Below are 21,501 nucleotides of genomic sequence, written 5' to 3'. Positions count from 1 at the left end.
CAGCTCCCCTTTCCGCACCCACCAGCCCCTCTGAGGAGGGAGGGCTGTGTCGTACCTGAAAGAGCTCCGTGGAGCTCGTGTTCCCGGTTGTCACTGTTGGTGACACCACGCGCACTCTTAAGGACACGCCGCTGTGGAGAGGCTGCTGCTGTTGTAAGCCGACGTTTAACGTACTCCGGTGCTGGCAGGGGGCCTGCAGGAACCTGCGCTGCACGCTCGCGGTAAGACCGTGCCTCTGCCACCAGCGCTGCAGCTGCTGGGGTCCGCTGTCGCCCCGGAGGCGGCAGTTGGGCCGCAGGAGGGTTGAGGGCTCCTTTGGGTGCCCCTGGCTTAGCGCTCCCCTTGACGGCGGGATGAGCGTCCTGCCCTCCGCGCCTCCCCTTAGGTCCTGCCAGCCTGGGGCTGCTCCTGCCCGCTGCCGCTGTGTTCGCCCCGATGAGCCGCGAAACCAGCTGCCAGCCCCGGTTAACAGCTCAGCAGAACGGGGAGCAGGAGGACACGGGGGGTGTTGCGTGTCATCTGTGCATCGCTGCGCTGGGCCGCGTCCGCTCCCCCCAGCAGCCTGTTCGTAGAGCGACGCCAAGCAGGGGGGGTTGGCCGAGGGCAGGCGGGTCCTGTGCCCGGCCGGGGGCCCGACCTGCGGCAGCGGTGTCTTGGGAGCGGGCTGCTGAAAGGCACCTTCCTCAGGGGGGCTGAGCTGAGCAAAGAATTGGTACTGACACCATAAATACCGAAGAAATCTCATACCGACTCTGGTTTTCATGATATTTAAATATTTATTTAAATTTAAAAATACTTTTCATGGCACCAATGATTTTATGCTAACTAAGATATTGAATATGTAGAAAAAGGTACATTTTGAAGGAAAAACGTAACACAGTATTTGGCACATGAAAGGTTAATTTCTAGATTCTTTTTTTATGAAAACTAAGAAATTCACATTTTCAGGAATTTTACCGTCTACTGCTTAAAGATGCAGTACACTATTAGGAGATTTATTTTTTGTTTTCTGACATAGGAATCTATGGAAACAACATTTTAATATAAAGACAGGTAAAACTAACAGGTAGTGAAACACAAGACGTAATATGGAACGTACAGGAAAAACATACGATGAAAAATCACCAGTTCTCGTGGTTTTGCAGTAAAACGCTGGGTGAAAACTGCAGAGGTAAACTAGGTCTGGCGTTACCGCTATTCTAGAGAAGCCGATATGGAGGGTTCCCAGGGTCAGTACTTGGAGGCTGCGCTCTGTTTGGAAGGAAGATGTCTTATGTCTGGGTGCGGGGCCGGGCGCCGCGCTGGCGGACAGGGCTGTGCTGTTACGACATCACGCATGACATCAGCAGTGAGGAGGAGGGAACATCTTCAACCCGGGGCTGGAAAACGTCAGGTTCGGGACTATCACGCACTGCATAGAAACACCATGAACTACGGACTGAGGTAGGAACACTACGCTAAGAGTTAATTTTGCTATGTTGCATAAAACGGGCTATCACGTAAAAATCGATCCTCCGTCTCCTGGCAGCGCTCGTAGCGTCTCCTGCCTGCGCCGGAGCTCGGGGCTCTACGCGAAACCCTCCTCGGCCCTCGTGTGAGCGGTGAGACACGACGGCTTGGGTCTTAATTCCCCCGACAGACAGTAGTTAAGCGGGACCTCTCTCTTTATTGCAGGGACAAACGATCCAAGTCTGGCCGACCTGTCGTGGTGTTTAATCGACCAACGTCATCGTCATGCTCCTTCGCCAGGCGCCAGCCTTGGCGGGGAGCGGCGCTCGCGCGCGTGCGGTGGTGGATGGTGGGATGCGCAGAGACAGGAACACGGAAATCAGGCTTTGTAAAACTGCAGTTATGGCCCCAGCTTACGTAAAATCTCTCCCTGAGATGAAATAAAACTTGCTCACCTGTTTTCACCTTTTTTGTTAAGTATGTCCAACTTCTCAACCAAAACGGAACAGAATTGGCTTTTATTGCTCCCTGTGTAAATAGACTGCTGCTTCCCAGGTCACTGAAGGTCCCGGTGGTTATGTCACAAGTACGATGAGTTGGGTTTATTGATTTTTGCTTAAGAACAGACAGGTCTAACGGTTGTCCATTGGCTTGTTCAGGGTCGCCTCCACTCCTGTTCTTCTGTCCTTTTTGTCTTCAGAAAAGTCACAAAATTATAGCTCCTTTCTGTATTCCAAAACTAGCAACGGGTTAATCTGGCGTTAGGCTTCCAGGCTACAAAAGCGTTTACTCTTAAACCATTTGCTCAACACGAACCGCTTGGTACAGCACACTACGGTCACCCAATCCGTAAAGTAAAAAAAGACTTGATTAGATTCGATAACAAAATAGCATTTTTGTTGTTAAAATAGACCTTGAAACAGTCTCTTCTTTTTTTTTTTTTTTTTTTTTTTTTTTTTTTGTACAAAACAGGTACAACTTTCGGAGGCTAAAGGTCTTCCTAATAAATCCGACACGGTCACTATGGGCTACGCGCCCAGGCTTGGCCGAGGGTGCCTGGCGTGCTCTGCCTGCCCGTGCTCTCCCTGCCCTCGGGAGCACCGACGCCTGAAGGCTCAGAAAAAGTGACGAAAGGCCGAGTCTGCAGCGCGGGGCGATGCTGCACCGCAGGGAGCCGGCTGGCGCGCCCGCTGGGATGGGGGCACCGGGGCCTCCCCCGGTAGCGTCACGCCGCGCGTCGCCGCGTAAGAGACTCCGGTTAGCAGGGAGGGATTTCTGCAAAGCGGTACTTGGGAGGTGGTGGTAGTGGTGTGCACAGTGGCGGATTTAATAACGAAAGAGTACACGAGTGTTTAAATTAATACTCAGTAGCACCATTGCTAAAGCTCCTGCGTAACGCAGCATCGCGAGCCTCCCGGCTGATGCTCGTACAATGATGGGCGGCAAGAGTAAAATCAATTCCTCTCTTTGCTCGGTGCTTCCGAAGTCGTACGCGCGTCTGTGAGATTCGAAACGGTAAAGTGTTGTGCGGGCTCCGGGGGTGGGAGCAGCGCGGCTGAGCACAGGGAGGAGGAGGCCCCGGGGGCTGCGCCCACCCTCCTCTTCCTCCGGGAAAGCCGCCTCCTCGGCCGCGCTGTGCTCTGGGTCGGGAAGGGAGGGTTAGTGTGTGTGCCGAAGGCACCCCGGCGGGTCCCGCACGCGGGGGGACGGCGGCAGGTCTCTCCCCAGGCCCCCGGCTAGTTACGTGGCGACTCCTGCCTTCAGGTGTCAATGAGCAGGCTTACCACGGCGCGGACTTTGCAGGCAAACCATCGCCTGAGGGGACAAAAGTATTGGTAATGGAACTGCTCGAACTCGGGGGTCTGGCGGATATCACGGAAAAAGGCAGTGTCAAGGTCGGACTCGGTAAGGACGATCAGGAGGAGGAGCAAAACAAAGAGGAGTCCAACTGTCACAAGGAGCAAACGGAGGACACTTAAAACAAACTTATTCACCTGTTCCGCCTGCGCCGCCCCCAGGCCGCCGGCGCCCGGGCACAGGGCCCGCAGCTCGCCACCCGCCTCCTCCGCCTCGGCTGCCGCCGGCGTGCCGGCCTCCGACTCCTTCTCCTCCTCGATGCTGCACGGGGCCCCGTTCGCCTGCCGCGAGAGCAGCATCAGCTCCAGGCTGTGCTCGGCCACCGGCGTGGGCAGCACGCTGTCCGCTGGGCTGTAGTTCTCGTCGGCGATGACGGCCACCCGCTCGCTGCTCTCGGCGCGGCCGCTCCGGCCGGGGGCTGCGAAGGCGTCGCCATGGGAGGCTGAGCGCACCGGGGTCGAGTGGGCGCTGTCGCGCAGAGACTCCAGGCCTGGGGGGAAAGCAAGGTGGGGGGAAAAGAGGGACGCTCAGCGGTGCGAAGGGGGGTCCCTCCCGCTGCTGGAAACACCCCCCCCCCGCTCGGCACTGCCGCCGGCCCGGTGTCCCCCATGGGGACAGCACATGGCTGCCGCCGGCTGGTTCGTGTTGTCCATCTGCCCCGCTGGGGCCCACAGCAGCCCCTTCCCTGCAGCTGGTGACTGCAGCGGTGGCGCTCCAACACCCGCGTGACTTGTCACCGTCACTGACAGCCGCTGGCTGTCAGTCTGGGCCGCAGGCAGGGGCCTGGGCCTGTCGTCAGTCGGTCACCAACACGTCCGAGTGCTGTAACCGCTCTGAGGTGACAGCGCCCAGGCAGCCGCCCGCCGTGTGCTTGAGGCCCCTCTGCCGTCGGCAGCACCAACCCCTGCCTGTGGGCAGGCTGCCCGCACTACCAAGACGCAGGCAGGGATGAGCTGGGAAGCGCGGCCATAACAGCGATGCGGGGGGGGGCAGAAAGGCACCCCGAGGGGTCCACGCTGGGGCTGCCGCTGGGTCCTGCCGGCCCTGAGCCGGGGACAAGCTCTCCCCGGCGCTGCTGGAGGCAGCCGGGCCTGCTGCAGCCCACGGGGTGCTCCTTACCCAGACACCCATGCAGATTCCCCTCCCGGCCAGCACGGCCCTCCCCGGCCAAAGCCCTGCACTCCGAGGAGGCGCGGGGGGTCCCGGCTGAGCCGCAGCCCCCGTGGGCAGCACGCAACTGCCCACCCGCCCTGGGGAGATGACCTCGGGACGACACGTGTGGAAGGTGTGCCGGCACAGCGTCCCTCGTGCCAGGGAGGGCGTCTGAAGGTGGCGGTGGCCAGGACCAGCGGGTCCCCAGTGCCACTGTGGGGGGGAACGGGGCTGGACGTTTCCCCAGCTGGGGAGGGCACAGTGCACCAAAGCACCGTGGCACGGTGTCGCTGGGTGTCCTGGCTCACGTGCTGCTGGACGGTGAAGCGAAAAGCCTGGAGCCCGCCCTGCCTGCATTCCCCAGGGCTTTGCAACCTCTTGCTTGTAAATACTCCCCGGATACCGCCGGCTCAGCTCGGCTTAACGCGAGTGCTGCTGCGGGCACTGAGCGCGAGGGGCAGCGCAGGCGATAAGCACAGCGGAGGAATAAACGTGTTCTCGCCCCGACAGCTATGTCTGCTGGTGCCTCACAAAGCTCATGTGCACATCCCCTTGCTGCACCCGCTGCGTCCTGTCCAGGGCAGGCACCCACCGGGGTGGGCAGCAGCTTGGCTCCCCAGGGAGGGCGGCCGATGGGGGGGGTCCCCCCCCAGTCATCACTGCAATGTGGGCGGTGCCGGTCCCCCCCAGACCCAGACCGTCCTGCCACCTGCTTGCACCGTGAGACTGATGTAAAAAGCTAGAGACTCTAGGGAAAGCTGGGGCCAGCCCCGAAACTGGAGCTGCTTCGTGGTAATAACGACCCAGGGTCCTGCCCGCTCCCCACGGCACGCGTCCTGCAGCCGACATTCCCACATCCCCCCGGGCTGCGGTCACAGGGAGCCCGTGGGGACCCCAGGGACACTCCGGCCGAAGAAGAGCCCAGACCCCGCGCAGCCTGGCGGCGCAGCGTTACCTGGTGCGGGTACGTCCCCAGGGCCATGCGGAGCATCACAGCCGAGGCCGGGGAGAGCCGGGAGGAGCGGCAAAGCCCCCAGAGCCCGGGCCAGCAGCCGTGGCCCCAGGGCCAGCACGCGGACCCTCACCTCCCGGCAGCAGTGGTTGATGAGCCGCAGGTGGACGCTGACTTTGGTTTTAATCTTTATCAGGCACTTCACCATGGCGGCACAGGCAGCGGCTGGCCTGGCCCGCGGCACAGGGCGCCCACGGGGACTGCGAGGGGGTGCGGGGACGGCTGCTCGCCCACCGGCACGGCTGACGCAAGTGGGGCTGGCGCTGCTGGCCCCAGGGCCAGGGCTATTTTGGGCTCCCACATTTCCACGGGACCGAGCTGAAGTGAGAGCGAAGAAAAGCAGCTGCTGGCAGGGCACGAGCTGCCGGGGCAGGGGTGGTGCTGGGAGCCTGTGCCAGCTCCAAGTAATTTATCGTGGGACGCTATTTAATGCTCTTGCTGCTTCGCAACGGCACGCGTGGGAGGCGGGGGAGAGGGTGCTCACATTTACCAGGGCAGCAGAGGTGACCCTGTCTGCAGGGCTGCTGGGCACGCTCCTGCCCCAAAAAAATCAGCACAGACGTCAGCCCTGGGCTCCCTCGATGGAAAAAATTCCCTTTCCTGCTCTGAGGGAACCGTCCCTTTGGGCAGGCAGCATTCTGCGCCCTGTCCCTGCCCGTAGCCCGGGCAGCAGGATCGGTGCGGCTGTGCCGGGGTGGGGGCTGGCCCCACAGCCCACCCGGGAGCAGGGCACGGCCGCAGGGTGCACCCTCCCTCTCGCCCCACGCTCCCTGCCGTCCCCGGGCCCTCGTCCACCTCCCAGTTTCCCAAACTTTTGTGCACGTTCACACGGCCCCGACGCACAGCAGCAGCACCCACCACATGCACCGCTCTCCGTCGCCCCGGCATCACCGGGAGTCAGACACCGCCGTCACCAGCGGCACAGCCCCCAGCGTTGTCCCCAGCCCCGTGGGGCAGCTCCAGGGCTGGTCCCAGCGTTTTGCCCTCTGCCAGCCCTCCTTCCCGGGTGCATCCCACCCACGGGACGGGGGTACCAGCGTCCCCGCCGCAGGCTGGCGCAGTGATCCAGCCTGGCAGACCGGCCGAAACCCAGCGTTTCCCAAGGCAAGCCATCGGCCGTGGCCACCGGCCGGCCAGCAGCTGCTCCCAGGTGGGCGACAAGTTCTTTTGCAGACCAGCGTGTTCCTGTGCGCGGTCAGGCCCCGGCACTACGGCTCTCGGTAACGCTCTGCTCCGCCGGGACCCCCCGGGCAGTGCCGTACCTCCCCAGGTTTGCTTTACGCTCAAACCAGGGCCGTGCTTGGAAGAGCAGAGCGAGGCACGCCGGCACGGGGCTGCCGGGGTCGCTTCAAAGCAGGGCTCGCTCACCTCTGCCCTCGGTCAGAGCGGTCAGGGCAACCTGAGGCCTTTTGCTGAATTTCTGGTTTAATCTAAATGACCGGTGCTGAGCAATTCTGCTCCGCTTTGCTTCTGCACTGGAAACGTCTGTCCCAGAACCGGCCCTCCACTTGGCCTGGGCTCAGCTGTCGGTGCCAAAGTGGCCCCGAGCCGCAAGAGCGACGTCTGGTGCCGCCAAGCCTTGCCGCAAGGCCCTGGGGACACGTCGGGACCTTCCCGCCCCGGTGTCCCCACATCAGCCTCAGGGGCTACAAAAATCAGCTGGGGGGGGGGCGGTGGGATGGGGTGGGGGTGGGGGTGGGTATGTGTCTGCTTTTTGTGGTTGCACGTGGGTGCATACGTGTGTGTGTGCATACGTGTGTGTGTGCATACATGTGTGTGTGCATACGTGTGTGTGTGTGTGTGCATATGCGTGCATGTGTGCATACGTGCGTGTGTCCCCAGCGGTGGGGCTGCCCCGGCTCCTGTGCCCCGGCAGCGGCAGGGAGCGCCGCCCCGTGCCCTACCTTCCATGATGGAGATGTGCACGGCTCTCCTCCGGGTGCGGGGCACGCTGCTCAGGCGGGGGCCGTGGGTGATGGAGGGGCAGCTCCGGCTCGGCACCAGCCCGGCCCTGGGGATGAGAACGGGGACGGTGTCAGAGCCCTGGACGGTGCCGGAGTCCCAGGCGCGTGGCAGCTCTCCCATTCGGCCCCCCCACCGTCCCGGGGAGCCGGGTACTGAACCCCTGGGAGGCCCCGGCCCCGTGGGCAGCACCACGCCGTGCCGCTGCTGCCGGGCTCTTACCGGTGAATCTCGGGGGGCTCCCTCTTGATCTTGGCGCTGGACTCCATCACCTCCTTCGCAACGCGGCCGCTGCAGGCAGTTGGAGAACAGCAGCCGTGAGGATGTGGCAGCCGCACCGGCGAGCCGTGAGCTTCCCCCGCGGCACACCGCGGCCCGGCCCCCTCGCCACGCACACGGGCTGGTGGGGGGCTCTCCCCACAGCTCCAGGGGAAAGCAGAAATATTTGCTGGAGAGAAGGGTGATGGGACGAGCAGGGAACGGCTGGGCTGACACGTTTTACTGCTGCTCCTGGCATGAGGTGCTGGGCACCGTGGGGTCACTCCCCCCGGGGGGGACACATGCCATGGGTGTCTGGGCCGTCCCGGGCCAGCAAGGAGGGTGCCAGCATCGTGCACCTCGCAGCTGGGGATGCGCTGGGGTCTCTCATCCTGCAGAGATCCCAGCTCCCAGCTCCAGGCTCTCGCTCCAGGGCCAGGGAGGAGCAACACCCCCCAGGAATGTAGGGATTGCGGTGATTCGTTTCACTCCTTGTTCTCACAAACCAAAGCCCAAAGCTCCCCCGTCCTCTCCCACCCTCCACTCCTGCCCCTCCAAAAATCTGCGGTTCTGGGGCTGGCGCGAGGGATGTCAGCTGTGAGACGGAGAAGGAAGCGGTGACAGCCTCGGTGAGGCGGCAGCGCTGCAATGGGAGGACCTCTGGTGACAGCAGGACCCTTTGCAGGTCCTCAGACCGCTGCAGCCCGCGGCTGCTCCCCACGGCACACCCCAAGGAGCCCCCACAGCACCTCCAGGAGCTGCTGCTGCCGGGCGTTATTTACCTGTATCGGAACCGGCTTCCCTTGAAGAACAAGTTGCTGCTGGACACCGTCCGGACCTGGCTCGACTTCTCCAACCTGCAACAGCACCAAGAGCTGCGTGAGCATCCTGCATCGCCAGCCAGGCGCTGAGCACCCAGGCAGCATACGGCCCCCGGCACCGCTTCGTGGCAAAGCCTTCGCCCTTTCGTTTCCAGTGCCCCGCAGCGGTGATGAGGACTGGTTGCTCTGCTGATGCTCTCAGGGCATCATCCCTGCCAGACTCCCCAGCATCGGAGGGAGGGAGGGAGCCGCGCTGCCGGCAAACAGCAACCAGGCCCAATTACAAGAGCAGAGCCCTGGAGATGCGAAACACCACCAGGAACGAAAGAAGCCGCCGGCAGCGGTGGAGTGGCACCGGCTGATGGGACACGAGCGCCTGGACCCTCATGGCATCGCCCCGCAGCCCTCTCTGCCAGGACGGCACGTCCCTGCCGGCAGCGGGAGCGCTGCCCAGCCCCTGCCCGGGCTCCGGACCGACCTGCTGCCAAGGGGCTCGGGCTGCAGCTCGTGCCGGGTCCCCAGCGAGCACCCGCACGCAGCAGCCGCACGGGGCTGAAACTCTCCAGGGGGGAACAGCCCTGGCCAGCACCTCTGCATCGCAGGGCAGCGGCAATCGGCCCGTCCCAGGCAGGCCGGCGCTCGCCGCGGTCAGTCCGGCCAGCGGTGGGCAAAACCATCGGGAGGGACCATCCTGTCTCCTCCTCATCCCGGGGGAGCCGGTCCCTCACCCCGGCGGGAGGCCGGCAGCACCTCGGCCGAGCCCACAGTCCACTCCACCGGGTGCATAATCCACCAGTAATTTACTGACATGATTAATCATAAAAAGATTTGTAAAGCAATATTGCAATTTCATTTCATGTTAATATAATGAGAAATGAAACCTGCTGATTGCAGCTGCTGATTGCAGTATTCCCAAAGAGAATACATCACACGCTTTATCTCGCATCTCGCTGATTAAAATAAAACTCATTACAGAGCACAAAGCAGGCTATTTTTAAGTAAAACATGAGCAGGATGCTAAAACCAAACAGCCCCACCTGGCACCTCCCCGGCTTTTCGGCACAGTCCAGCCCACGACCTCGCCCTTTCACTTCCACAACCCTTTCGCGGCACCCGAGTAACCAAACCGGGGCAGAACGCTGCCTTCGCCGCCACGGCCCGAGGGGCCCAGAGCTGCTGGGGAAGGGGAAACCCCCCCCATCCTCCCCCCCCCCGCAGGCAGCAGCTCCCAGCGCCCGGGTGACACCCCCAGCCCCGAGGTCCCCAAAGCCAGGCAGCGGCAGGGAGGGTCCCCCCGAGGCAGCGTCCCCAGCCGCCCAGGCTGCGCATCGCCTCCCCAGTCCTGGAGTATTTCCCCTGAGGCATTAACGTGACCCCAAAGGGCTCAGGAGCAGATTATTTCTGAAAGTTTTTGAGCCTTCCCCACTACAAGGCAGGCTTCTCTAAAGCGCCCCCGGCACCGCCTCCGCTCCAGCAGGAGCGCGAGAGTCAGCACAAACAGCCCCTGCAGAGCCATTTTGAAAATCCACCCCCGAATATTGGGTCAGAAGAAGGTTCACTGGGGAGGGATGAGCCCAGCGGCAGGGGGGGCGGGAGGGACCCCACGGGGCAGAGCCCCCAGCGCGGGGGCACCGGCACTTTTGGTGGCTGGTGGCTCTGCCGGGGCCACGGGACGGGGTGCCACGCTGCTGGCGACAGCCAGCGCCCGACCCGGTACCTGGATGGAGCTGCAGTGCGGGGCAGCGCCGACCCACGGGGAGATGCAGAACCCCCCCGTGCACACCGGGGTGGCCCCACGCTTACTTGTAGAAAGCCTGGTTTTCGATCCCACACTTCCAGAGGTGCTTGCAGGCTTCCGGTGTTGGGGCAAAATACGTAAGAACAATTTTCTTTTCCTGAAGGAGAAAGACGAGGAGTCGGCAGGGGAACCAGCGAGCGGTGCCCACCCGGCAGCACGCTGGGGGCGCGGACGGAGGCCAGAGCAGCGCTGAGACGGGGCAGATCCTCCTCTGAGCCGGTGACAGCGCCGGGAGACGACAGAGCACCAGCCGGCACAGCACCTCGCTCGATGGACGGGTGCTGGTGACCTGCCACCCACCTCCTCTGGCTTACCTTCCCTTTGAATCTCCAGAAATACATTTTTTTTAAAAAAATCATGCTGATGGCTTGCACGGGGGCCAATTTCAGCCAGAAGTTTTCAGGCTGATTTCCTTCACCAGGTCCGACTGAGCCGGACGTGGGTGACAAATAGCCACAACGACCCCAAATGCGGGACGTGGGTGACAAATAGCCACAACGACCCCCAAACACGGGACGTGGGTGACAAATAGCCACAACGACCCCCAAACACGGGACGTGGGTGACAAATAACCACAACGACCCCAAATGCAGGACGTGGGTGACAAATAGCCACAATGACCCCAAACGCGGGACGTGGGTGACAAATAACCACAACGACCCCAAACGCGGGACGTGGGTGACAAATAGCCACAATGACCCCAAACGCGGGATGTGGCTGTGGCAGGCAGGCACGGCGAGAGGCTGCGGGAGCTCCCGGGCTCCGGGCAGAGCCCTCACCACGGCACAGCCTGGGGCTCACCCAGCGTCTGCGGGCTCTGACACCCAGAGCAAGGTGCCAGCAGGAGCAGGGAGGTGACCCCAGCGCTGCCCCCGACCTGCAGCCCCTGCCACCGTGCCCGTGTCCCTGCACCGCAGGGTGACGCTGCTGCAGGCTGCAGCCTGCCGAGTGCATGGGGAACCTGCAGAGCCACGACCGCGGCTGCGCTCGGGAAGTCCCCCGGGAAGGGAAAGCACTCACCTCCTTCTGACTTACGTACAAATAGAAAGTCTTCCCTTCGAATTTCATTTTGGTCACCTCGTTCCTGAAAGGACAAGGACAGGCAGGTGAGAGGCTGCAGCGCCCTGGGGCTGCGGGTCAGGAGCTGGGATCTGGGGATGGCAGCGGGTGTTGTCGGTCCCTGGGAGGTGCCACGGGGCGGTGAGGGGAGCCCTGGCTCCGAAACCAGCAGCTGGAGAGGGGGGATGCCCTGGGGTGGAGCCCATGGTCGACGGGGCATCCCAGAGTCGCTGGGACGTCGTCACACGGGCACCGGCCGTGGCAATGCCAGCGCGAGGGACAGACACACCGGCCAAAATCTGGGGTGCAGCAAAGACCGAGGAACAGCACAACCACGTTCAGAGGGGCAGAGGGGACTTTCCGGGGACTCGGCCAACGCACGCACGATCCAGGTGAATGTCGACAAACGTGGAAAATAAGAAGTCTGGGGGCAACAAAGCAAATGGAGAGAGCGCGGCTCACACGGGAGAGCCCTGCAGCGTACGGCCCAGGAGCGGGCTTAGGGGCCAGCGTGGAAAAGCCCTCGGAGCCGGGAGCCCAGCGAACGCTGGAGCAACGGGGGCAGCCAGCTCCTGGGCAAGGCGAGAAGTGACACCCCGAGCACACATCGCAGGCTCCGCTCAGCGTCGCTCTCGCTTCCCCAGGGAAGTCCCGCTGCCCCGGCAGCGCGGTGACCGCACGGCACGTGAAGCGGACCTGTTTTCTGCCCTGCTTCTGAGACGCGAGCGTGCAAGCTCATGGGTGCGCGGGTGCAAGCGTGCACGGGGCACAGGACAGGTTTTCCAGCTGCCGCAGCATCGCTCCCCTCCATGTCCTCTGCTCAGACCCCGTCCCGGCTCAGACGTGGGCACTGGGTGCACGTACCACCCTTCCGCACGGGCGCATCGCCCCTACCCCAGTGCGGTGCGAGCGCCCGGGGAAGGCGCCTGGCGCTGGGCTCACCCACGCGCCCCGTCCATGGGAGCTCACCCGAGCATCCTCGAATGCCCTGGGGCGACGCGGGGGCACTGGCTGCCGCCTCCCTGCAGCACCGCGCGCATCTCGCAGAAGCGAGCCGGCCGGCGCGGCTCCCAGGGCACCGTGGGCGATGCCAGGGCAGGAACTCACCACTTGATGAAGTGAACTCTCTTGTTTCCCTGCAGAACAACAAAACCGAAGGGAGTGAAGGCCAAAAACGCTGCGTTCCCCGACACATCCTGGAAGAAAACAGCAATTTCTCAGCAAAATGTCGCTGAGCCGGCAACGCTTGCACGCCACCGGCGACCCTCAGCCCTAAAGGCGGTGGGGATGCAGCACCCTCCGTGCCGTCTCTGCCAGCACGATGCTCCTGGCAGGTTCATCCCGACCGCGACACACACACACACGGCAAAACCCGCGGCCGAATAACGGGGCAGCCGGTACGGCGGCACTAATGAGGAGAAACCGCAATACAGCTCCCGGCCCCGGCGCTCCCATCCGCTTGCTAGGGAGGAATAAAGAGCAAAGGCAGTGCCCCACCAACCCTTTCACTAATGATTAAACCGGAAAAATGGTAAAAACCCCGTTACACTTGACTCCCTCCCAGCCCTGCGCAGCCAGTGCAGCTGGGCGGCATCGAGGCGGTTTAAGACCAATAATTAGTGTCATTTACGGAGCAAGGCAGCAGTTTAACTTAATCATAACGTCTAGACTCCAGGGAAGCAATCATTAACTGCGCTGGTGTGCACGGAACAAAACAGAGATACACTGAATTTTAAAAATATTATGAAACAGTTGTGGCCATTCAGTAATTGTTAGATTCGCCCTGATTTTTATTCGGCCGGCAGACGTTCAGATGGTTTTTGAAGGACGCTGAGCTGAAGGTGCGTGCCAGGCTCGGGACTTCTGGTGCATTGGGCAGGAAAAGCAGGAAAGGAATTTTACAGGGGTGGTTACAGAAGATTGATTTATGTTTGGTGTCTGCAACGTTTTCTCGGGGCAAAGCATGGCACGGGGCATCCCAGCCACGGGCAGAGCTGCCCCGCATCCGCGGGGCAGCTCTGCCCGTGGCTGGGACGCCCTGTGCCCAGGATCTCCCAATTTTAGGGGTACAATTCTCCCCCTCTGCTCCCAGTTGTGCCCTGCACTTGTTTAATCAAGAGGTGAGACATCTTCTCTGGTGTTTGCTTCCCACCCCGGGACGCTGGATCTCGGTTACCCCGCTGGTACGGTGCAGGGACGGCAGGGAGCCAGCGTTGTGATAAGACCTTCTGAATCTGAGCAGAGAACAAATCGGTTTTAAATCCAGATTAGATTAAAAAAAAAAAAAAAAAAATCTGTCTTAATGTGTCAAGGGTGAACGGCCAAAAGCCCTGAACCTCAACCCAATGCCCTGCACAAGGCAAGACGCAAATCCCCAAACTCATGGCGTCCGAGACGCAGCAGCCCTGTCTGGGAAAAGAAGGAAGATTTCCGCGGATCGCTGCAGAAACCAGCCCATAGGTAATGCACCAGCCCAGCAACAGCTCCGGCCCCGGGCTGCCCAAATCCAGGAAAACCTTGGGGAAAGGGAGGAGCCGGGTCCCGCAGAGGGACATCCCGTCCCGGTGGGTACGGACCCCGCTCGCCCCCGGGCTGTGGCTGGTGCTGTGGGCGCAGGGAGCGAGCGGGGCAGCTCGGAGATGAATGGGGTGTCAGGCTGGACGCTGCTCAGTTTTGGGGTTGCTGTGTTGGGATGGGAGGAGTGGGGCTGAGCTCCCTCCCGGCTGGGGTGGAGAGGGGAGCGGAGCAGCAGGGTGTCCCCTGGGAAGGGTGGGGGGGTGCTGAGGCGAGGATGCGGAGCTGAGGGCTTGAGGGATGCCAAATGGGGCACAGGACCCCACAGGGAAATAAGAGCAAAGCACAGAGCCCCCAGCACCGGCACTGGGCCAGACGTGCTGAGCATCGCTCCCAGGGCAGCACGGCCCAATCCAGCCGGCAATGCGGGAGAGCTGAACTGGCGCCGTGGTGCAGCTCCTCCAGCCTGGCAATCCCAGAGCACCGGTGCCCGGGACAGCCCCACCCCGGCCCAGTACCTTTACTGTGATGTGGGTGCGTACGCGGCATAATTCAGTTCAAAGCCCTGGGGACCGCAGAGCAGGCGCTGCCCCGATAGTAAAATTCTCCGTCTGCTTTGCATCCCGCACCCATCTGCATGCGATAGGATTATAAGGGACCAGAGCGAGCCCAATGCAATGACATCGACAGTCAATAAAAAGCATTTCAATCAGGAAACCGGATTACCGGCCAGGGAAGCGCAGAGTGACAGACCGTCCCAGGCAGATTAATGCTTGCTGGTTGCTCAGACACATTACCGACCTCGTTACTGCCTCCAAATTACAGGCTTCAGCAGAAGATGATCGCCCACTGTCTTTTAGAGCTGGCTGCATGTGAAAACACTTCCTCAGGGCTTGCCTAACCGCTGCCTGGAAGGGTTTCGGGGTACTCACCCTCCCCGCTCCCCCCACGCACACAGGCCCACGGGGGCTGGTTCTGGGGCTGCAGAGGGCTGCTGGCTCCAGCACATCCCACGTGCCACGGCTCTGCCGACGCCGGAGCCTGTGGCAGGCGACCAACGGCCGCACTCGGGACCGGTCTCTGGCACCTCTGCAGCTTGTTACCGGCCAGAGCGAGAGATCCAGTGCAAGGAATCGCGTTCAGAAAACTTTTACCTTGCAAGGGTGTGGGTCAACCCCGTAGGTCTCCAGAGTCTGGGCTTTCCTCAGGAAATTCAGCTCTGAAGTAGCTGGTGTCTGCCCGCTACAGGAGGGAAAAAAGGGAAAAGACTAATCCAGGGAAGACACGAACGTGAAAGTCAGCCCTCGGCTACAGGGTTTGTGTTAACGACAGGAGGTATCGGTCATGGCATATTCCCGTTACGGTCGTTAGCACAATCAGTCTGCAGCGGGAGCCCAGCACCAACACCCAGCCCTTCTCCTCCGGCCAGCTTGATCCGGCAGCAGAGACGCTGAACCAGCAGCACTAGACGGGACCAAAGTTCAGGAGCATCTGCAAAATTTAGGGCTGCATTCCCTGCATGCAGCACGGGCGTTTCTTCGGGGGGGAAAAGGGGAGTTTGTGGGGCAGAAGGCAGCGGCCCAGCACGTAACGGCACAGCTCGGCTGGGTTTCTGGGGGGTTCAAACCACATCGTCCTCCCCGGGACCCGCACAGGGCACCGCCAGCGCCATGGCAGCACGGGGGGCTGCTGATGGTCTCACGCCTCGCGTCCCCCAGGCCAGGGCTGCTCGCTGTCCCCATCCCGCCGGGGAACAGCAGGGACCCCCCGGGTTACACCAGGGACCCCCCGGGTTGTGCCGGCTGAGCCCACAGCCAGGAGCGGGGAAACCCCTCAGCCCCCCCTCGGGCTGCAGGACCGGCCTGCCGCATTGCCCGTGTATTTTTGATTTGTCTGCACTTTCTGCGGCTCGTCCTTGGCCGCTCGATCCCATCTGCCTTTCAGCGAGCAGAGGTTCGGTGGGACACGGCAGCTCCTCTCGCGGGGGGGTTTGAGGCGGTGCCTCCACGCCACCGAACGAGCTGCTTTCCCAAAGCTCGCTCTGCTCCGCGCTTCTGCTGTTACCAACGCTGCCCAGAGCGCTGCCGGCTCTCGGCTGGACCTGACACACGAGAGCCCTGAGTGCTCATCCCACGGCATGGCTGAAAATCCCGAACGGGGATAAAACTCAGCCGCGCAGCAGTAATCCCCACGGCAGCCGGCGGTCCCGCTCAGCCAAGCCGCCCGGCCGTACCTCAGCTCCGACTTGTGGATCTCCGCAATTTTCCTCTCCAGCTTCTCCGAGTGTTTGGGGAAGAACTGGAACTTGGAGCTGTAGCCTTCCGGGTGCTTCCCCGGGTCGTAGTCCCCGATCTCGGCTGGGGGAGACAGAACGGGTGAGGAACAGCAGCACCACGCAGACCGCAGTGTGCATCCCCATCCCGGCAGCGGAACCTGCAGCGACCGGGCGCAGCGTCGGGGCTCAGAGCATCCCGGGAACGCCGCTCTGACCCGGGCGTGCTTCCCATCAGGAGGGATCATTTGTAAGGCATTAACTGCATCCAATTAATTTCACCGTTTGCTTGGGAATCACCAGGCAGCAGATGGTCACTGTCCCAAGTTTATTGATTCCTCAAGCTATCTGTCAAGAACCCCCCGGGAGCCGCACCGGGTCCGTGCCACGGCAGCCCATCGGCCCCGAGCACCCCGGGGCACCCCGGCCCCCAGCCCAGCCGGGAACAAGGCAGCGAGCGAATTCTGCTCACCCAAAGGATGCAACTGCACCTCGAAAAAATACAATTATTTGGAAATCTGTGAAGTGACATTGAGAAAAGCTCGTGCCCCTCTTTCCCTGCCCCAGGGGAGTTGCTGCCGGGCGATCCCGGGGACAGGCTGACACAGCAGCAGGGAGCGACCCCACGCCTGGAAAACCCGCTCCAAGCGCAGCGACAGGCGGTCTGTCCTTCCGACAGTCCCAGCGGCCCCGAGCACCGAGACCGGGGTGCAGAAACGCCCGAGCCAAGCTGATTTCTGAGCTCGGCCCCGCTCCCTCCTCAGCGTGGGCTGACGCAGCTCTGCTCCCCCTCCCAGCGCCCCGCGGGAGCTGGCAGCGATCGCCGCTGGCATTTCGCTGTGGCACGGCTCTGTAGCTGGTGTCTCCCGCCGGGATTTACAGAAATCCGGCAGCCTCCTGCCACCGGGGATGAAAGGACCTTGCTCTCGTTTAATTCCCCCCAGCCTCGGGTCCTAAGTGAAATGTAGACGTTGCATTAATTTTTATGTTTCCTGCTTAAAACACTAAAAGAGGGGAAACACATCGGCACTGTGAAATAACCCAAAAATGCTTCGGAGCTGAAATTTGTCTTTGTTGATTGCCGGGGCGCATCTCCTCAGCTCATCCTGGGGATGTGACCACAGGCACCGGGGGGGGGGGGGGGGGGGGGGGGGGGTGGGGTGGGTGCAGAGAGGGACCCAGTATCGCATCGAGCCGAGCGCCCTCGGGCAGAGAAACCCGCCTGCACGGCATCGGGGTGCTAACGGCACGTCAAGGTGCTTTTCCACCACACCAGCACCACCCAGCTCCTCCAAACAGCCCGACCATCCTCGCTGAGCATCCGGGTGTTGCACCACCTCTCGGTGCCACGGGCAGTGGAGGCAAGAGCAGGCAGAGCCACGCCGGCAGGAAAACAGGCAGGAGGGCAGATCAGGCAGAAGGGTTTCAGAGGTTTTCCCACCTCCTGCTCCAAACTCCACCAGCGCCTCCGCAACTTGCTGACAAAGGCACTTTCTTTGCCGAGGCGCTCGGCAGCAAGCGATGAGCTTACCTGGGGACGTCCTCATCCATCCCGGCAATCAGCAAAACTGCGTTTAACTCTGGAGCTCTCGTTGCGACTGCAAACCGCAGGCGCTTGCCAGAGTTCCCGCGGGCCGTGCGCAGCCCCAGAGAAAGAACCGCTTTGTCACGGGGCTGCTTCTGCGTCTGCACGAGCACAGAACTAGGAGACACGGGCTGGATTAGCCGAGGGGATGCTCACGGGGATGCCGCTGTCCCCAGTGCAGGTGGGCCAGCTCAGGGAGCAGACGGCAGCGCGGCGCTTCCGCTGCGGGTGAGACCCCAACGTCAGTCCTCACCCGCCTCCAGCCCAGCACCGCACCGCACGGCCACAGCCTTGAAGCACGAGCCCCGCATGGGCAGGATGACATTTGTATTCTAGGTGCAGTGATCTGTTGTAAGTGAAATAATGTAATCGGTACTTAGCATGAAAAGCAAATTTATCTTGTCAAAAAGCATTACCTTGAAGGATATAGGCGGCCAACAAAGCAGCATCCGAAGTCTTGCAGAGGAGACGGCCGTGGTAGAGATCCCTTTTGATCTGCAGGAAGACTAAATACCTGAGGACAAAAGAGATAGTCCATTTATTAAGCAAAGCTTAAATTACCTAAACGGGCAATTTAGATGTGGAGTATCTGCCACGAGACACTTGCAGTAACATTTCTCTCCGAGCAGCCCATTTACGAGACCTTACGCGTGCAAGGAGCCAGCGAGTGCTGATCACCGGCAGCTCCCCCGTCGGGGCCCGTCCTGGGGCTCAGATCCACACGTCCGGCCCCGCTCCAGCCCGCGGGCACTTGGCTCCTGCTCCGGGGCCGGCACCCGACCCAAGGGCTGCCGGAGGGCTCCACCGACCCCGCTCCACGGCACGGCCACTCGCGGCAGGGCAGGGCTGCCGGCAGAGACGAAGCTCCCTCGGGCAGAGCCACTCGGATGCACGTTCCCACCAGGGAAAGCGCGGCAAGGAGGAACCCCATAGAGGGGGAGGTGCTGGTCCCCTCTGCTCGCCGGCCCCGGAGTCCCCCACGATGCTTCACCCCGTTTGGGCAGCGGTGCCCGAACGCAATTGCAACCACTGCAGCCTGTCCCAGGGACGATGCTCTGAAGGGGGGGTCGTGGTCCTGGGCCCACCAGCGACTGCTGTGCTCCCCAGTGCCGCCCCCGTGGCCAGCTGCTCCGCTTCCCCATCACCCCAGCTGCTCCTTCCCCCACGTTCTGCGTCCTTCCAGGTCTCTGCGTGCGCACCCACATCCCTCCTCCCTGCTCGCCGGTGATCAACACCACATCATCCACTGCGCTCGCCCGTCTCTAGCGCCATGCGCCAAAGCCCGGCGAAAAGATAAACTACGTTGGAAAATTGCATATTTGAATAAATTTAAACCTAAGTAACAGTTTGGGCTGAGTCATGTGGCAATGTGCTTGGGAAAAACCTTTTGATGGTAAAATGTAAGTCACAGAGTGAAGGAGCAAAATGGAAATTGGAGCGCTCAGAGATGTGTTTAAATAATCAGACTTGCACCCTGCACTATCTCAGTCATGCTTCGTTCCTCAAATCCATATTTATCATGAGATAAACCACTAATTTTCACAGATAAAATATATTAAAGAGAAATCCAGATATTAAAGTGTACTTGGTCCTGGGGAAAGCGAATTTTAAGTGCAGGTTTCAGCTGCGGTTGCAGGCACATCTCAAACAGCAGCGAGCAGGGGCAGCCCACCCGCACGGGGGGCTCGTCCTGGTGTGTGGGGACCCGTGGGGGACCCGTGGGGGACCCGTGGGGACTGTCACCCCAGACAGCCTGAGCCCGGCTGGGCTGCAGAGCTCCGCACTCGCATCAGCTGCAGGGCTGCAGTCCTGCAGCCGGGCTATTGCTATCCGTGGGAAGCAGAACACCATCTCCTGCTCCCAGCAGCACCTCTGAAGCAGCGGCAGCCTCAGCGGTTGGTGGCCGGGGCTTCCAGCGCTCAGGGCCACAAGCCCTGCTGCTGCCTGAGCTCGCCCGCGTGGGGCCGGCCGGCACGGAGACCCCAGGCTCGGCTGGCACGCACCGCCGGCCCCCTCGCCCACCACCAGCCCCTCCCCAGCACCTAGCACAGACCTCACAAAACACATCACCAAACGGGCGTAACCCTGCCAATGCCCCGGCCCCGCTCGCACGCCCCCCCGGAGATGCCCTGTTCCCGTGAAGGTCTGTACATCTGAGCTGGTTTTACAAAAGCATTCGGCAGGTGCCAAATGGGTTTTTTGCAAAGCCTTGCCTATGCCCTGGAAATATCCCCGGGAAAGGGCTGGGCTGTGGGATGAGGCTGCCCTGCACAAGGATGTTAAAGATGGGAAATATTTCTGAGCTCGGACCGGCGAGCTCCCAGGATGGCTCCATCCCTGATGCTGCTGCGTCCAGCTCCATCCCTGGTGCTGCTGGGTCCAGCTCCATCCCTGGTGCTGGTTGGGTCCAGCTCCATCCCTGATGCTGCTGCGTCCAGCTCCATCCCTGGTGCTGCTGGGTCCAGCTCCATCCCTGGTGCTGGTTGGGTCCAGCTCCATCCCCGGTGCTGGCTGGGTCCAGCTCCATCCCCGGTGCTGGCTGGGTCCAGCTCCATCCCTGGTGCTGGCTGGGTCCAGCTCCATCCCCGGTGCTGGTTGGGTCCAGCTCCATCCCTGATGCTGGTTGGGTCCAGCTCCCACCCTCCACAAGGGCAAATCTCTGACCTGCATTTCAATTCTCCTTACTGTGCTTAACACCCGCAGATGTTTGCTAATCTCTGATTAAAGAAAAGAAATACAATTAACACATTGTGTGCGCAGCTTAATGCCCACATAATAGCTGCCATTACTCAGCGACGCCGCCTTTGGCCATTTCACATTTAAATGAAGGCCTGGCGGCTGCACCGAGCTGCAGTTGCTGGGAGTAAATGTACAATCTGCAAACTAAATAAATGCCTCGTAAGCAAAACAAGGAGATGTAGCCACGTGAAACTATTCCTGGGCACTTCTGTGGGTCCCCTAAAATGTGCCTGTACGAAACCCCAGATTGATCCTACCCAAGACAGCAGATTACAGCGCACGTCCCAGCAGCGGCAGGAAGACTGGCATTCTGCACGTGAAGACCCTTCCGAATAGACCCAGCAACCGCGCACGGGGCTCTTTACCAACGCTTTCCTCCGCATCCCCCGTCCCAGGTCAGCCAGTCAAACTTTCCCAGGCTTCCACACACCACCTTAAGGGGTACTTTGGTTTTGGGTCCTTCTGCGATCTGTAAGCAAAGCTTTCTGCCCAACAAAAATACGGAGAGTTTATTAATGCCAAACTGAAGTAAAGAGCTGAGCCCAGGTATATTCCAAACACGCTGCGTTAAAGGCTGCAAGACCCCAGACACCCTCTCTCATTTCCTGCCTGCAGAAATAGACTGAAAATCCCAAGAATTAAATCCTGGAATATATTCAGCCCTATCAGTAAGCCTACTTAATTCTCGACGTGCTTAGCATGGACCCCAGCCATTCATCGGGAACGTGCAACGGCAGGCAGAGCAAAGGGAGAAACAGCAGCCCAGCGCGGCGCCTGGACGTGCAGAGGGGTTCGGGGCTGCCCGGTTCAGGGTGCTGAGCCCGAGCCGCTCCGAGTACGAGACAGGGGCTATTTGCCACCGTTCCACGGGTATTTGGGGCCGAGACGTTGGGGGTCCTGCAGTTTGCAGCAGTCTGCAGTGCAGGACGGCGTTTGCAGCCTGCTTGGCAGGTATCGGTGGAACTCTGTGCTACTTCTGGCCCTGGTTTTTACAGGTGAGCAGGGGGCTTCCTTCTCCGGGAC

General features: G+C 61.3%; 1 protein-coding gene across 3 annotated transcripts in view; it reads right to left on the bottom strand.

The window, feature by feature from the left end:
- Nucleotides 1-801: 801 nt before the first annotated feature.
- FRMD5 (FERM domain containing 5) overlaps nucleotides 802-21,501 on the bottom strand; it is a 110,649-nt gene continuing 89,949 nt past the window's right edge. For 2 of the 3 annotated variants that reach the window (XM_054837285.1, XM_054837286.1), the window contains 10 exons: nucleotides 18,156-18,253; nucleotides 16,116-16,239; nucleotides 15,037-15,124; nucleotides 12,476-12,564; nucleotides 11,330-11,393; nucleotides 10,315-10,406; nucleotides 8,473-8,547; nucleotides 7,655-7,723; nucleotides 7,375-7,481; nucleotides 802-3,796 (listed from right to left, as the gene is read on the bottom strand). In XM_054837285.1, coding sequence (XP_054693260.1) covers nucleotides 3,210-3,796; nucleotides 7,375-7,481; nucleotides 7,655-7,723; nucleotides 8,473-8,547; nucleotides 10,315-10,406; nucleotides 11,330-11,393; nucleotides 12,476-12,564; nucleotides 15,037-15,124; nucleotides 16,116-16,239; nucleotides 18,156-18,253 — 1,393 coding nt within the window. In that variant the 3' untranslated portion in view covers nucleotides 802-3,209. The remainder of the gene's footprint in view (nucleotides 3,797-7,374; nucleotides 7,482-7,654; nucleotides 7,724-8,472; nucleotides 8,548-10,314; nucleotides 10,407-11,329; nucleotides 11,394-12,475; nucleotides 12,565-15,036; nucleotides 15,125-16,115; nucleotides 16,240-18,155; nucleotides 18,254-21,501) is intronic. The other variant, XM_054837287.1, reaches the window with a different exon arrangement.

This window comes from Grus americana, chromosome 10 (genome assembly GCF_028858705.1).
Source record: "Grus americana isolate bGruAme1 chromosome 10, bGruAme1.mat, whole genome shotgun sequence".
Classification (NCBI taxonomy): Eukaryota; Metazoa; Chordata; class Aves; order Gruiformes; family Gruidae; genus Grus; species Grus americana.
Note: the sequence above shows the minus strand (reverse complement) of the source record. Positions and strands in the feature narration are given on the sequence as shown.